The sequence below is a fragment of the Mesitornis unicolor genome, unplaced genomic scaffold, assembly GCF_000695765.1.
Source record: "Mesitornis unicolor isolate BGI_N332 unplaced genomic scaffold, ASM69576v1 scaffold3717, whole genome shotgun sequence".
NCBI classification, from domain to species: domain Eukaryota; kingdom Metazoa; phylum Chordata; class Aves; order Mesitornithiformes; family Mesitornithidae; genus Mesitornis; species Mesitornis unicolor.
This window is the reverse complement of record NW_010198249.1, coordinates 16,572-31,746: the sequence shown is the minus strand read 5'-3', so window position 1 is coordinate 31,746 and position 15,175 is coordinate 16,572. Positions and strand designations below refer to the sequence as shown.

Here is a 15,175-nt window from a genome sequence, read left to right as displayed (position 1 = left end):
ATTTACACGGAGCCGGGCCCTGCTCACGTTTCAGGGCGTTTCGGCTGACAAAAACTTGAATTTTTTTTGTGTGTGTGTGTGGTTTTGTTTTTGTTGTTTGTTTGTTTGTTATTTTTTTAAAAAGAATCGCAGCCAAAATAAGACAGAACTGCAAAATCCCAAAGTGGCCGCTTTTACGCTATTTATAAAAACATGAACAGTCACTAAGGGGCAGAGCGGTGGCTCCGCCATGGCCCACTATACTTTCCCCGGGATTTTGGCTCGTTTGCGAGCGATGGCGTCCTCCACCGCCTTCAGCTGCTTCAGGAGCTCCTTTTTAAAAAGAATCGCAGCCAAAATAAGACAGAACTGCAAAATCCCAAAGTGGCCGCTTTTACGCTATTTATAAAAACATGAACAGTCACTAAGGGGCAGAGCGGTGGCTCCGCCATGGCCCACTATACTTTCCCCGGGATTTTGGCTCGTTTGCGAGCGATGGCGTCCTCCACCGCCTTCAGCTGCTTCAGGAGCTCCTCCCGCCGTGACAGGGTGCTGGATTTGCCCCCCTTGGCGCCCGTGGGGCCCGGCTCGGATGCTTTGCCCGGGACACTCGTGACTTTGCTGGAGCTCTTGGACTGAGGCGAGAGCTGGCGTTTCCTGCGGGAGAAAAGGAGATGAGAGGGTGGTGAGGGGGTGCTCGTCGCGACCAAAATGAACCCATCGGCATCTGATTTGGTGGAAAATATTGTTCTAAGCATCAGCAGCTCCTGGGGGGATGCACCTATGCAAGGGGGTTTGCAGAGACCCAGGCCGAGAGGGAACAGGCAGCTCTGGAGCATCCCTCATCTCAAATAACAGAATTATTTGGTTGGAAAAAGACCTTTAAGATCAGTGAGTACTAAATCCTGACAGCTCCTGCCCTGCGATGCTGCTGGGTCTTGTGAAGATTTGGGGAGCATGAGGAGGACGGCAGCCACAGGTCCCCAGCGTCATCAGCGGTGGCTTTTGGGCTGGAGACAAGCGTCCTCTGTGGCACTGCCCACTGTGGGCCACCGCTTCCCCTTCCCACCACGGCCAACCCATGAGCAGGAGGCAAAGAGGGTCAAGAACCAAGGATGTGGTGAACAGCACCGGTCTGGGCAGGCCAAGGTTCCTTTTCACTGTGAGAAAATGGGACCTCAGGGGCTGTGGCAGCTGGGGACAGGTTTTGGGTTGGGAAGGCTGTGACACACAGGAATTGAGGCTCGCTCGTGCCCTGGGCTGGGGAGAGGGGATGACATGAGTGCTGCTGGCTGAGGAATGCAGGACAGGGCTGTGTCTGCTTGCTGAGGGAATGCCAGGCTATTTCACATTCCCTGAAATATTTCATATTCTAGGGAATTGGGCACCCAAGCCAGGTGCCAGGAGCAGCTCAGCAGCAGGGTGAAGGGGTCATATCTTCTTTCTCATCAGCACTACACAGTGCAAACAAGAGGCAGAGGCTCTGGAATGACTGAGCTTGCTCCTAACCCGGTTTGCTCTTCTTACTGGGGCTGACCTCAAGAAAACACTAAGGTCCTGCTCATTTCTAAGCTGAAATGGCTTAGCTAGCAGCTTCTGCATGAACCCCTGCTCCTGCCCAGGGAGCTTCACGTCCTTCCTCTTGCTGTGCCTCTGCAGCAACTGAAAACTATGGCCAGAGAGCCTCAGACCTGCCCTGAAAGGTGGGACTGAATTTTAACCCCCTAAGAGACCCATGAGAAGCAGCAGGCACTGACCTGTCCGTCTGTGCAGGAGAAGGTTTCGGGTTCTGGCCCCTCTGTCGCTCTTGCTTGGGTGAGGAGAGTCTCCCAGTTGCCTTCCTGTCACGGGAGCCTATGGGGAAAAGGAAAGATGAGAGGTTCTCAGGCCCTGCCTGTGGTACCGCAAGGATGCTCTCTTCAGACCAACCCAATGACACCAACAACAGCCCAACCCCACCAGCAGCCAGCAGAGGAACCCACTGCTGTGCACCCCCCATCTTCAGGGGGAGCAGAGAAGCTCACCGAGGCTGTGCCCCATGGCCAGCTCCATAAAACATCACCTGCAGGGAGCCCCATCAGCCCTCTCCTCACCCTAAGGCTCCTCCACTTGCTTTTAGGCTGGGCTTTGCTTGAAAACCTTGCAAGTGCAGCTTCAGGGCTTGAATCCCATTTGCTACTGCTTAAAAAGGCTTTATAACGTACAGACAGCAAATAAAAGTACATAATTACATCTATGCATCTCTCAGACCAGCACAGCTTGGCCCATTCATTTGTCTGCAGCTCAGCAGCAGTCATGAACTAAATCCCAGTGAACTTCAACCTCACCCAGTCCCTTCCACGCTGCCTTTGCAGGAGTCAAATGCAACTGGGCTATTAGCACAGAGATTTTTTTTTTTTTGGTGTTTTTTTGGCTGGCACCCAGAGTCAACAAGATCCACCTACAGCTGAGACACCAGGGAAAACAACATCACGTGTGGCCACTGGCTCCTACGTCAAACCCAGCACCTCTGGCAGACGACTCCCCGTTTTTCAGGTGGCGTTTGGGTCCCTCCCGATGTGGCGCTGAGGTGCGAACGCTGCCGCTGAGGGTTCAGACGCAGCGGAGTGCTTGGAAAGCCCATGTGTTTCTAAATGCACGGGGTAGACCAGGTTGTGTCACACACAAGTGGGGAAACGGTCTCATTTCGCAGGACGGGTGATGTAGCCAGTTATTGCATCCATGGCGGAGCCTTGGCACCCCACGTGTCCTTTCTAAGCACCGCCACAAACCTTGATATCCGCTAAAATCCATTGCCATGCATGGAAATACGAGGCAGAGGAGACCCCAGAATAGAGCAAAATACAACCCTACAACTCCTACAGCCGCATCCAACAACATCAATAGAGAACAAGAGGCTGCTGTGGGAGGGATGCGTACTTACAGTGGAGATGAGGACACTGCATCTTCAAAGCAAGGGGTTTTTTTGGGTGTTCTTTTTGCAGTGGAGTTACACAGACACAGCGGAGCCAAATTTGCAAGACAGCGAAGGCAAGGCCAGGTTTGGGCTGACCTCACCTCGCTTACTCCACAAACCAGAGCGCCTCACCTCCACCGTGTTTTTTGCAGCGGGACGGCTCATACGTCCGCGTTATCGGGTGGCAATCGCGTGCTCTGAGGTTTTGGAAGGCCACAGGCCTGTGATTAACCCCTCTAACAAGTGGACTCTTGCAGCAGAGACTTTCACGGGACGTTTGTCACTAGAGCAGGAACCCAGCCATGCCAGGAGGCCCTGGGTCGATGTCTCACCTCTGTCGGGTGACAGGTTCGCCCGTTTGGCTGGAGGAGACGTTGGCCTGTCTTTGTCTGCTGGCTCGTATCGCTTCCTGCTTCCTTTGTCAGCTGCCTAAAATGGGATTAAAACAGACAACGGAGCTGAGCAGCCACTTCCCTCCATAGAGGCAGAGGTATTTTCTGTGAAGGATGCTCATGCGAGCACATCTCCTATAAAACTCTGTGTCCCAGTCCCAGCCATCACTGGTACCGTGTAATTCCCACTGTACACAAGCAGCAGCATCCTCTGGCACTGGGGCTGCGCTGTGTTTCATGGGTTATTTTTGTAATAAAGAGGAAAACAGCAGCGTTTTGTGGAGGTTTTTTTGGCAGCACCAAGGATAGCAAGTGTCAAGGAGGCACGTGGAGCCGTGCCCTCTTCCAGGACCCGACCGTGCCAGCCGGCAGTTATGTGTAATTGCACACTCCTCCCCCTGGAGCGTGAAGGGCTCAATAAAAGGACTTCACGTCACAGCACAGGGAAGTAGAGAAAACCATGGCCTCAGACTGCAATGGGGAATTTGGACTGTCAGGGAAAAAGAACCCATCAACAATTCAAAAACAGGAACCTATCCATGTGATCGGAGCCAACACCCTGCTCCGGCACAAAACCTCACGAGGCCGAGCTCTGCCACATGATTTTGGTTGCAACCTCAGCCGATGGCACCGAACTGGGGCATCGGGCTCAATCATAAAAGGGGGAAGAGCCAGGCTCCCTGGGGAAAGCACAGCTGGTGGCAAGCACCCCAGAGAGGCGAGGCCACAGCCACTTTTCCCTCCTGACTCAGTTCATGACTCGTCAGCAGTTGGCTCTGGAGCCTGCTGGGAAGCGTGCGGGGAGCGTGTTTTCAGCGGGCAAGGCCCCAGCGCGCGTGGGACCGCGCCGTGCACGCCTGGGCTCTCTGGCTGCAGCCTTCAAGAAAGCGGGGAAGAGCCCTTGAAGCTTTTTTTTGGGGAGCCGCCAACACAGTCCCAAACTGAAGCCACCACAGGGTGTGTGCTGCTGGACTGGTTCTGTCTGCCACCCTTCAGGCCCTGCTGCAGACCTGGCTGAGCTCATCTCGACACCACAGAGCCTGGAGCTCCCCATCTGCGAGCCCCAAGCCCCAGTATCCATCCCATCTGCTCCTGGGACCTTCAGAGTGGAGGGGAGCGCCCCTGTCCCACACCTCTCACCTTGTTCAAGAGGGTCAGTTTGATCTCTTTGTGAGCGCTGAAGCCTCCTTGCTGAGCCTGGGGGGCTGAGGGCTGCTGGCTCTGCAGGAGTTGCTGTGATTTGCTCCCTGGGGTGGGCTTGGCTGATTTCAGGAGCTGAGCGGGCACATCCCGTTTCCGTTTCTCCTCTTTAGCGCTATCTTCTTTTTTTGACTTTCCTGTTGAAAGCAGAGAGCAGATGGAGCGATTTGCGACCGACTCCTTTGAAGGGCAGGGCAAGAGGATGCTGCTCTAGGGACCGACAGAGCCCACACCAGTTAAAACAGCATGTGGCCCCGAGGTTAAAAGACTCAGGAAACCAGAATTTCTGCAGAGCTTAACATAACAGACAAAGGACAAAAGGCTCTTTTGGCCAACTCTGCTACAGTCTAAAAGAACAGAGGAAGAGCAACATGATACTGATGTCCAAAAGGTTTAGCATCACCGCACAAGGGCACAAGGTAAGAGAAGGGGCATCAGGCAGACCTCCCAGGCAGGAAAAGGCATCTTTACAGCCAGAGACACAGGGAGGGAAGGACGCAAATGACTTATTTTCTCCACAGCCTCCCTTTTGCATGGTCTCACCCTCCCAACTCTACGTTGGTCACAAGCATCTGCCTCTGCTCAATAATTTTCCTGGAGTCCCATAGCATCACCATGCAGATCTCTGCTCCCCTTTTTCTTTTCCCAGGACCCCTTGAAGAAATAACAAAAAACCAACAAACCAAGTACCTCTACCTTTCTTCTGCTGCGCCGGGGTTGGGGATCGGGAGCTGGCTGAGGACACGGGACTGGCCAAGTCGGCGTACATGTCTTCAGAGTCAGCGCTGCGTACAGAGCTGCTGCTGGAGGAGGCACTAGAGACAGAGGAAACGCTGCTCACGCTCAGGGACCTGGAAAGAGCCAAGAGCCCGTTACAGTCACAAATGCAACAAGAACCAGGCAATAACCAGGAAGAGACAAAGGCTGCGTCTCCTGGGGAGCAGACAATATGAAAAATCCCAACTGTATCAGATGCAAGTCTAGAAAGCGTTGTTTATTTATAAACAGCATTAAGGTACCATTTAAACAGGTCAACGTTACCCCAGGTAAACAAAAAGTGAAAGCAGGGTGTGTGTTATCAGGTACAGGTCAGCGTTATGGCTCGGATCAAGGCTTCCCTGGCAATGTTTTTGGTTTTTGGCACACGGTTATTGGTGGAGGATGTAAAAGGCCTGCAGTCCTGCAGCACTGGCCCAGCTCCCCAGGGCGCAGTGGAGTCCAGCTGCTTGTTTTGAGGATGCACACACTGTCATGACTGATAATGACAGGGAAGATGCCTGTAAGATGGCTATCTCCTAAAGGATTCACAACGTTAAAAATCATTATATTCATTTAAGGAAGTCATTCTACTTAGAAATGTATTAGGCAAAAACACAGGGCTATGGACCAGGAGCATGCAGTTTCACCGCATTGAAGCGGCTCCAAAAATCCCAGTTTGCTGGGAGCCGGCATCGCAGCCACCACGATGTGGGACCAGGCACACACTAACACCATGAATACTCAGCATGGTCCCAGCTCACTCGCTGGAAGCTGGTTTGTGTATGACTGAATGGGCTGCAGCAGCTTCAGCACGGAGCAGCCTTGGAATGAGCTGCAAAGTCACTACCTGCTGGTGTCCCAACAGAAACGAGTTTTGAGAGGTCTCAGTGACTGGATGAGCCAGAAACTCCTTCTCCAGGAAAGCTCCTGGCTACAAGGTTGTGGCAGCAAGTCTGGTTTGGGTACAGACCGTATTTCCTACACCTTCTCCTTTCCATACACCTGTAAAAGCAGCGAGGACGGCCCCAGTGCCGCAGGAGCAGCATCTGCATTAGGTTTTCCCCATTTTTTTCCTCTCAAGTCCATAAAGCAGTGCAGAACCAGCGTGCCTGAGTGCTCTCTGAGCCTCTTGCATCACCCATGCCTGATCTGATGAATGCGACAAGCACGCAGTAAACAAGCTTGCATTTCCGTAAAATAACGCGGATGTCGAACCTTGGAGTTTCACAGAGTTCAGATATGTGAATTACTGCTGCTCAGAGCCAAGCCCTACTTCATCCACTACTTTTATGTTATCGGTCTGCTTTTAAATCTGTATCACAGGGAAGCTTCGTGTTTCGAGGCTGCCTGTGAGGTTTCAGGGATGCAGATGTAAGAAAAACCCAATAAACCCAGAGCAAAGGACTTGAAAGGGGTTTATTTAATGATTCTTTACTGGAGGGAGTTAGCTGCTTACAAATCCCACAGACTAACAGCCATATAAACTGTTCACCTGAGGCTAAACACAAAGGGAACTGGCCATGCAACTTTGCCAGCGATGTAAAAATATCATTAGCTGGGCCTTTTAGGTATTTTCTGACCTACCTCTGCTGACAGGCTGAGCATCTTCCCTAAGGACACAGAGAAACCAGAGGTAGCAGAGGTTTAGGAGAGAAAAGCTCCATAGCTTGCAGCTGTTACCTTATAAATCAATTAGGACGCAGGCTCAACTCTGGCCATAAAAAGTTGTTTTGGTCATAATTTAGGTAAAAATGGGCAGTTCAGCACACGTGACAGATTATTTCCTCGAGTAAGCCACAAGAACGCTACTGATGTTGTACTACTACCATGATTCAGGACTCGGGACTCGTAAAACCACACAAATAAACAACCCTGTTTCACACCCTAGATGTCTACAGGCTCTGATATTTGAGGCTAGAAAGAGCTTTTGCTGCAAGAAATCCTAACAGTTAAGAATAATCATAATCTGCTCCTATTTCAGCCAAGGTTATGAAGGGTCGAGGCTGTACCTGGATTTCCTGGACCCGGATGGGGAGTGGGAGACTGAGGCAGACGATGATCTGGAATGAGATCTGGAGAGAGACCGAGACAAGGACCTGGATCGGGAGCTAGAACCGCTGTAGCTGCTGGCGCTGCCGCTGATGCTGCCACTGATGGTCCTCCTGCAAGACAGCAAGTGACATCCTCACCCCACTGCACTCCAACGCGAGACAGGGCGAGAAGAGGCTGTTTAGGGACAGTTTGAGTGTGCTGCTGTTGTCCTGTATCGAGTGAACGACTCGTGCTTTACAAATGTAATCATTTCAGATGTTCTTCTCACCCTTGCGTCCCCAGGAAGCATCGGTTTTCTGAACAGTGGATGTTTTATGCAAGGCTGAATAACGCTAATGAGAGCCAGGCAAAGATGAGCTAAAGCACCTTAATCCTGCACTGATACCAGGAGCAAATGCTTCCTACAAAGAAAAATTGTTAACACAGCAGGACTACCTCACATTTCAGGCTGTACAAATAATCGTACACCTTTTTTGTGACTAACACAGCAGTACCAACGTAAATAGAGCTGTTTTGTCATTTGCTCAGCAGGGAGAGTGCAGGGCAGTGGGGTTTGTGTGGGTGTGAGCATGAAGAAAACAACGCCGAGACTGGAATAAAGAATAAAGGGAGGTTACTAAAGACATCCAAGATTGTTATTAACTACTTACAGTAAATGAAATGGAAATTAAAACAGAGTTTCTAGGGAAAATAAACAGTCATGAACAGTTTTCACCTATAACTGCTCGGTTTATTCTTTAGTTACTGGCAAGAAGCAGGAGATGTAATCCCATTAAATTAAGAATTTACTTGGGATGCTTCTGAAAACCTGAACATAAAACAGACTTAGAGCAATCTGCACAACATGCTGGCAAAAAGCATCATCCGGTGATCCAAGAAAACCATCTATGCCTTACTGCAGGCACTCAACATTCTCAGTCTCCTTGTATGCTCATAAAACCAGTGTGCTCGTAAAATTCCTAGTAAATACACTTCTTATGCACCAAACTACTGCTTCCATAGAGCAGGCACATAGGTACCACACTGCTGTTTCAAAACTTGTAACATAAGAAGGATGAATGATGAATTTCAGCTGTGCTCAGCTGATGCTGTGTCCCTCCAAGAGGAGGCAATGCTACCTGCATTTATCCTGTAATGCTTTTAAACACAGTACAGTGGATTAAAGCCTGATAAACATTTAAACACAGATGAGTGCTGCTTGTTTGAAAATTATCAGAAGTCTCTTTTCATTTCAAATGCAAAAAGAGGAGGTAAAGGCAAGAAAACAGTTACAGAACAGACAGAAAACACTGGAAACTTCCCTCCTGCACGGATTTTTGCTCTGCAGACCCTGTTTTTTGGCACATTTCACATCTTCCACCTACTTCATCCCCCAGTCAACCTTCAGAGCCAGGAGCCACTTGCTGTGGCAAGTAACTAGCATTCACCTCAAGTCCTTCCCTCTCTTCTTATTTCCCTCCTGTCCCAGGAAACAGATTTCTCTTTTAATACTGAAAAGCCCTTGCAGTTGGTGCTCCAGAGAGAAAGTCAGGATTTGCTCTATTTTCCAACAGATCAAACCTCACTGCACCCCACTGCTCTCTTACCTCCTGGGTGGAGTCCTGGTCTGTCGCTCCTTCCTTCGTGCCTCTCGATTATCTCCTGGCTTGGCTGGCTCCGGTGCAGTCGTTGTAATTTTAGCGAGCGGCTGGGGGACTGGGAGGGCAGCTAGTTTCTTCACAGATTTTTCACTGCAAAAATTAACATGTTCATGCTCAAAGTCGGTAGGCACAGACCACAGACATTCTCAAAAGTGATGAAAATGCATTCAAATTTCTTATTGACACTATATTATACTGATACGATTACTGTAGCAACAGACACATGGCTATTTCACCAAAACACTCTCAAACAATACAGAAGCCCCTAAAAGGATCTGTTTCCCATGTTCTAAATCAAGTCACCTCTTGAGAGAGAAGTTACTATACAATTTCGGAGACATTTGACTTGTAAATTAACTAACGAAGCAGACTCTGTGGAATTGCTGTTTCTTATCCATTTGATTCCGTGCATTTTTATCCCAAACACCTACTTCAAATGTGCCAGTCAGGCTCCAGAATGAAATGCAGAGTTTATGCAAAAATGCTCTTTTCTCTCACGTGGATTAGCAGGGTGCAGAAGAGTCTGCGTGTGCAAACGTTCCTCGGCTCCTCAACAGTTGATGGGCAGCACCATTGCAGAGGACCACTATGCAATGTTTTTGCGACTTTATCTGGCACCCACTGTGTGAGATGGGATCCTCTTTGGCTCAGAGCACTCCAACCCCTGCTCTAATACTTGGTTACTGCTCAAATCCCCACCGCTGATGTCAAGCCTGCTATTAACCGGGGAGGAGGTGGCTGTCTGCATACAAAAATAGAGACTCTTAATTCCTCCTCTTGCGCTTAAGAATATCTGTATTCATCCCCTGCAGAACACAGAATTAAGTGCATGCGATGTTATGCAGCAAAAACAATCCCTGTGCAAGTGCAGGCTGGTGTCATGTATTACCAAACCAGCACTGCAAACTGTGCTGGGAGGGTGTAAAGACATCGCTGCAGGCAGAGAGCGTGTCCCTGAGGGGTTGAACCCTCTGAGTTGAGAAGGGAAACAAAAAAAGCAGGTCAATAAGGTACAAGAAGTATGGCAAAGGGGAATGCCTCATATTTCGGAGAATTCTGGGGGATTCCCATGGTGTAATTCATTTGCAGGTCATCTTAAAAGAGGTGACATCACTGCCGTGTTGTGACACCCTCCAATGTATCTGTAAATTATCACCCTGCAACTTATCCATAATTTATTATGTAATACAGGAGTTTGTGAAATAGCAGCTTCAGGTATTTAAAAGAGCAGGAGCTCTGGCATGACCAGCAGTGTCATAGCTATAGTACTGCTTTAATTCATCACCGATATTAAAAGTAGATGAGGCTGAATCATTGCTTTATTCTAAGGCTGTGCAATAACTAAAGCCACAGTAGAGGAATGAATTAAACTTTGTTATAGCTCCTGTATAAACATTTCTGCACACGCGAAGTTCAAGTAGTAAATCATGCATGTGTTTAAAACACTCATGTAAATATGATGAGTAAATATGATGAGGGTCTCAACGTGGCACTTAGGGAGATGGTTTAGTGGTGGACTTGGCAGTGTTAGGTTAATGGTTGGACTCGATCTTAAGGGTCTTTTCCAACCTAAACGGTTCTGTGATTCTACATAATACTTACGGACACCATTACATTTTAACTTGGATTTAGTAAGTGAAAGTGTCGTCATTTAAATCAATATGCAAAGCTAAGCATTCTTCTATGTGGGCTGTATTTTGCATCTTCTATCTCTTCCTTAAACTGCCACCAAGGTCAGAAGGGTCTGACTCAGGGATTTGGCTGCTGTTTGGAAACTTTTCTGCCCTGTGTTATCGAGTGGAGACGAAGCCTTACCCTTTTCCAGCAGGTGGTAATAGCTCCCCTTTCACCTTTGCTAGCGGCTTGTGTGGAGACGGTGTCGGAGAAGGAGAGGGTGAAGATGAGAAGGACCGTGATCTGGAAAGGAAGGGGACATCACTCAGCCTCTGAGGCTGCAGAAAGCTTTCCTGGCTTTCACTGCATTTAGCCACTACTCCCTCCTTTGGCTAGTGACTATATCCCAGGAACTAGTCCCTGTGGGTCTGAGTTATATCCCAATTTCATATCCAGACTGCTCAACAAAACCAACTTCTGTCACCAGATCAGATGTAAAAGTAGAAAATAAAAGGAAAACATAGGGTTGGCTGCAAGAGAGGTACTCTCAGGTATTCCACACCTGAGGCTGCCTCCATACTCTGTATTCTCTCCCTAGGGAGGATATGTCTACAGGAAATTAAGTAGGATTTTGACTTGCAAGTTCACCATGATTTGTTCCAACCTGCTTTATGTACCCGTTTTTATGTAACTCCTGTTTGTTCTTTAAACAGCAGCAACAAAATCTTTGGAGAAAGACACAAAAAAATACATCTATCTGGGTATCTGAGATTTCTGGAACCCAAGGAGAAAAATCAGAGTATGAAGGATCATGACTGGCCAAAGCCACTGACATAGCACACCAGATGCTGGTGACCCAGTGAGTCACCCCACTGCTAACACTGGCAGTACCCTTCTTACAGCCCAGTGCTTCAGAAAGCCAGACACTCTGAGGACTGGATTTTGGGAGAACGGCTGGGCATGCGGTGTTCCTCGCTCTCCTACCTTCAGAAAGGTACGCTGACCGAAAAGTGTCACCTATGCTTGGCAGTGTCCTGCAGGGAACAGAGCCTGAAATAGGGCAGATGAGCCCTTCCTAGGAGAAATCACCTCTCTGAAAGCAACACTGTGGGCTCCCATCAGCTGCACGATCCACTCTGGGTACCTGTGTGGTTGCAGCTCTGAAGAGGTGCCTATCTGTGGAGCCAGTTCTCCTACTATGCATATTCCAGACTTGGGAAACTGTCTGCAGGGGCAAGGAAGTGGCAGAGTAATAAACACAGCCCTGTTTAATCAGCATGGGACACTGAATCGCTACTTTGAAGTATCAGGGCTACCACAAGACACAACTGCTTTAATAAAGAAATGTGATTTGCCTCTTTAAATAGAGATTCCAGCGCAGTAGAAAAGAGATGCCAGGAACTTCTTCCAATCATCAAATGCAAATGATGGAAGTGTTTATCTCAGGTTCCTACAACTGCTCAGCTACCGTAGGCATGGGAAACAGCCCAGCCACAACGGCACAGTGCTCGTGGGTGGGGGGTACTGGTGAGAGGAGGGGGTGGCTGACAAATCTGCTTCATTTAACAACCAAACCAGCGGGCTGCCTTGCAGCTGATCGTACTTTCCTCACTCAGGAAAGTGGCTTGAATGGTTTATTTCAAGAGTTGGCTATTTGCTTTTAAAAGTAGCTGCAAAAGTGGCTGTTTTAAACAGTACACCATGCTTTTCAAATGCAAAGAGGCATTACCTGGACCTGCTGCCTGAGAAAGAGCTGTGTCTTGAAGAGCGACTAGAGTAAGAGCTGTAAGATGACGACCTGGAGCGAGATCGCGAGGAACCTGAACCAGAATAGGTGGATGAACGAGAAGAGGACCTGAAAGAAAAGAGATTAAAAATTCAGCATCTCTTGAGAAGTCCTCTGAGATCAAAGCCTTGTTTCCAAGACACTTTTCCCAAATTCCCAAACACTGCTTCTAAAATTACCTGCCCTTTCTTTGGTGACCTGTCAGGACTACAGCCTCTCCTCAGCACCCCTGTTTCTTTTGGGGAGGATCCTGCTGTTGCTACCCACTTTGTGCCCTTGAATAGGCCTCCCCTCCTTCAGCTCATGACTTTCCATCCCTTTTTGAGAACCCCTTCCAGACAATTTTACATCTTTTCATCAGACGGATAGGTTGGGTCACACAGGTCTGACAAACCAGAAAGATCTCAGGTGCAGTGATCCCAGCAAGCAAAGGAGGGCTTTGCTTTTTAGATCCCTATCTCCAATTCAGCATGTTCCTCATTCCTCTCTGATACTTTTTCCTCCTCTCTTCAGGAGCTTCAAGTTCAAGCATTTAAAGAAAATGGATTCAGTTTATGACTCAATGCTGCTTGATTCAGGGAACTTCTTTTTGAAAAGAGTTATTTTATTTTGTACCCATTCGTTTCCAAACTCCACTGCAGATCTCCATGGCTCTGTCAAACCTCCACAAACCCAGATTTTCCCCAGTAGCACCAGTATGGTCCTCCTGGAGTGGGCCTATCTCATCCCTCCAGCACTCCTGGAGTGAAGAGGCTCCAGTTCCCACAGCTTCAGGCTCCAGTTCCCACAGCTTCAGCTGTTTCTTCTCCTATTTAGGCCAAGTTTTCGTCTAGGTGAGCTATAAATCATCTCAACTGCTTCCAAGTCTTATTTCCCTGAAAAGTGACTTTTCCAAGGATGTTTTCTCTTGGTCTTCAACAGATCTCATCTCTTCACAGCACCCACAGTTGTGTGTCCCATTTAGTTTCCACCTCACTACCTATACACTGATGTCCACAGCTGTTACTGAGCAGCACATCTTGAGCTGCTTTCCCAAATACCTCAATATCCTCCCCCAGCAAGGCTCGGATGCGACACACTCTCCACCTTCCCTCACCTTGAAGAGCCAGAAGCGGACGCTGAAGAAGCGGAGGTTTTTCGGCGCCTACGTGCGCGGCTGGGAGAGACGGAGATGCCCAGTTTCTTTTTGGGGGACTTGGATCGGCGCCAGGGGTCCTTCCATTCGTCCGCCCTCTTCGACTGAGTGGTGGTAATGGTGGTCGCCTCCTTCTCCTTCTTTGGTGGCTCAGGCTGGCGGCTGGAAAACAAGAAAAGGAGTTGAGTAGCTGGGACTTTTGTATATAATAAAGCTAATAAAAGCTGGAGGAGATCTCAGAAATTCATCCTTCATACCAGTCCTAGCTCTTAACCTCCACTGTGGGATATTCAGCATCGTTTTGGGGTGATGAGAGGTTAGAGCAGCAATAATTTTGTACCCCAGTGACCACAAGCCTGTTAAAACAGCAAAACTTGCAAGTTTTGTGAACTACTTTGTCACACTAAGCAGTGACCTGCCAGCTGATTTCAGCTTCAGCTTTCGGCCTCCAAGGAACAGAAATAAGCACATACAAAAGGGAAGAGAATGGGGAAACTTGGTTCTTCCTATGCCTATGCCAAGCAGTCAGAGATGGAGCAACCCAAACCTGGTAGGAATCCAGTGCAATGAAAATACTAAGCAGAGCTGGGCCAAGGACGGCATCAGAAATACCTCCTTGACATAGCAAATGGCTGGAAACAACCACCAGGGCCCAAGAGAAGAGATTCAGTCTGAATTACTCTCCTACGGTTCCCTTATCAGAAGGTGAAGTCAGAGTGGGACTGTGTCACAAACCTTACTGCAGCCAAGACCCATTCATCTGTCTTTAACCTTACGAAGGGGACAGCTACCTCAGCAGCTGAGCATAGAGCACTTTATAATGGCTGTTTTATCACTGTATTATTCTCTAGGTGCTTATAACACTCTCCTTTTAACCATGAAGATGTGACAAGTCAGGCTAGACACCCTCCATCTCCTCCCTTCCCTTTCAAGGGCTCTCATTGCATTTTTCCTTTTTCTTTGCTCCTCCAGGCTTCTGTTCTCCTTTATAAAATAATTCAGGGCTAACATTGCAGCATCTGCACCAGATAGTCCCTTTAAGGCCTTCTTCACACATAGATTTTATTACCTCTCTTATCTATGGGTGATTTAACTGTGGATTTTTCCTCACCCTTACTGTAACCTGCACACAACTCTTCAATTACCAGCTCACAACCTTCTCTCATGGGTTTCAGTCAAAGTTTGCGCTTGCTTAAAGGTTATGTAAAGTATATTTATATATAAGTGTCCATCACACTCATCAAATTACCAGGACAATGATGCATTTATTCCTTTTCTCAAAATAATGAGCCCTCTCACAGAGAATTTGGGGAAGGAATGGCCCCTGGTCGAGCCAGTACCACCCCATTACTCACACGACCGAAGCAACCACTCCCCACGCTCCTTCCTCCACCTTTTTGAGATTAAAAAAAAAGCAACCTCTGAGTTTTCTAATAATTCTACGGACTGCGCTTCTTGCCACAACACCTTTTCAATAGGGAACAGGATAATTAAAGCTCTTCGTTAGCAGCCTTTGAAGGCTTCACCAGTCACTAAGGAGTCTCATCTCCGTGCTTGGCAACATTAAAACACAGTTTCAACGCAGTAAAAACTCCTAAACCCTTTCACTTCTTCCTTGACTCCAGAATTTGTATATGGTGACATTAAAACCCAGCGCAGCAT

The 15,175-nt window shown here is 48.3% G+C and overlaps 1 protein-coding gene across 1 annotated transcript in view; it reads right to left on the bottom strand.

Moving 5' to 3' along the window:
* Positions 1 to 322: 322 nt before the first annotated feature.
* Positions 323 to 15,175, bottom strand: part of LOC104544256 (zinc finger CCCH domain-containing protein 18-like) — a gene marked incomplete at its 5' end in the record, with an annotated part of 30,821 nt that continues 15,968 nt past the window's right edge. The window contains 10 exon segments of the mRNA XM_010189078.1: positions 323 to 636; positions 1,737 to 1,833; positions 3,268 to 3,364; positions 4,468 to 4,664; positions 5,218 to 5,378; positions 7,296 to 7,448; positions 8,925 to 9,068; positions 10,794 to 10,895; positions 12,322 to 12,447; positions 13,475 to 13,675. Coding sequence (XP_010187380.1) covers positions 438 to 636; positions 1,737 to 1,833; positions 3,268 to 3,364; positions 4,468 to 4,664; positions 5,218 to 5,378; positions 7,296 to 7,448; positions 8,925 to 9,068; positions 10,794 to 10,895; positions 12,322 to 12,447; positions 13,475 to 13,675 — 1,477 coding nt within the window.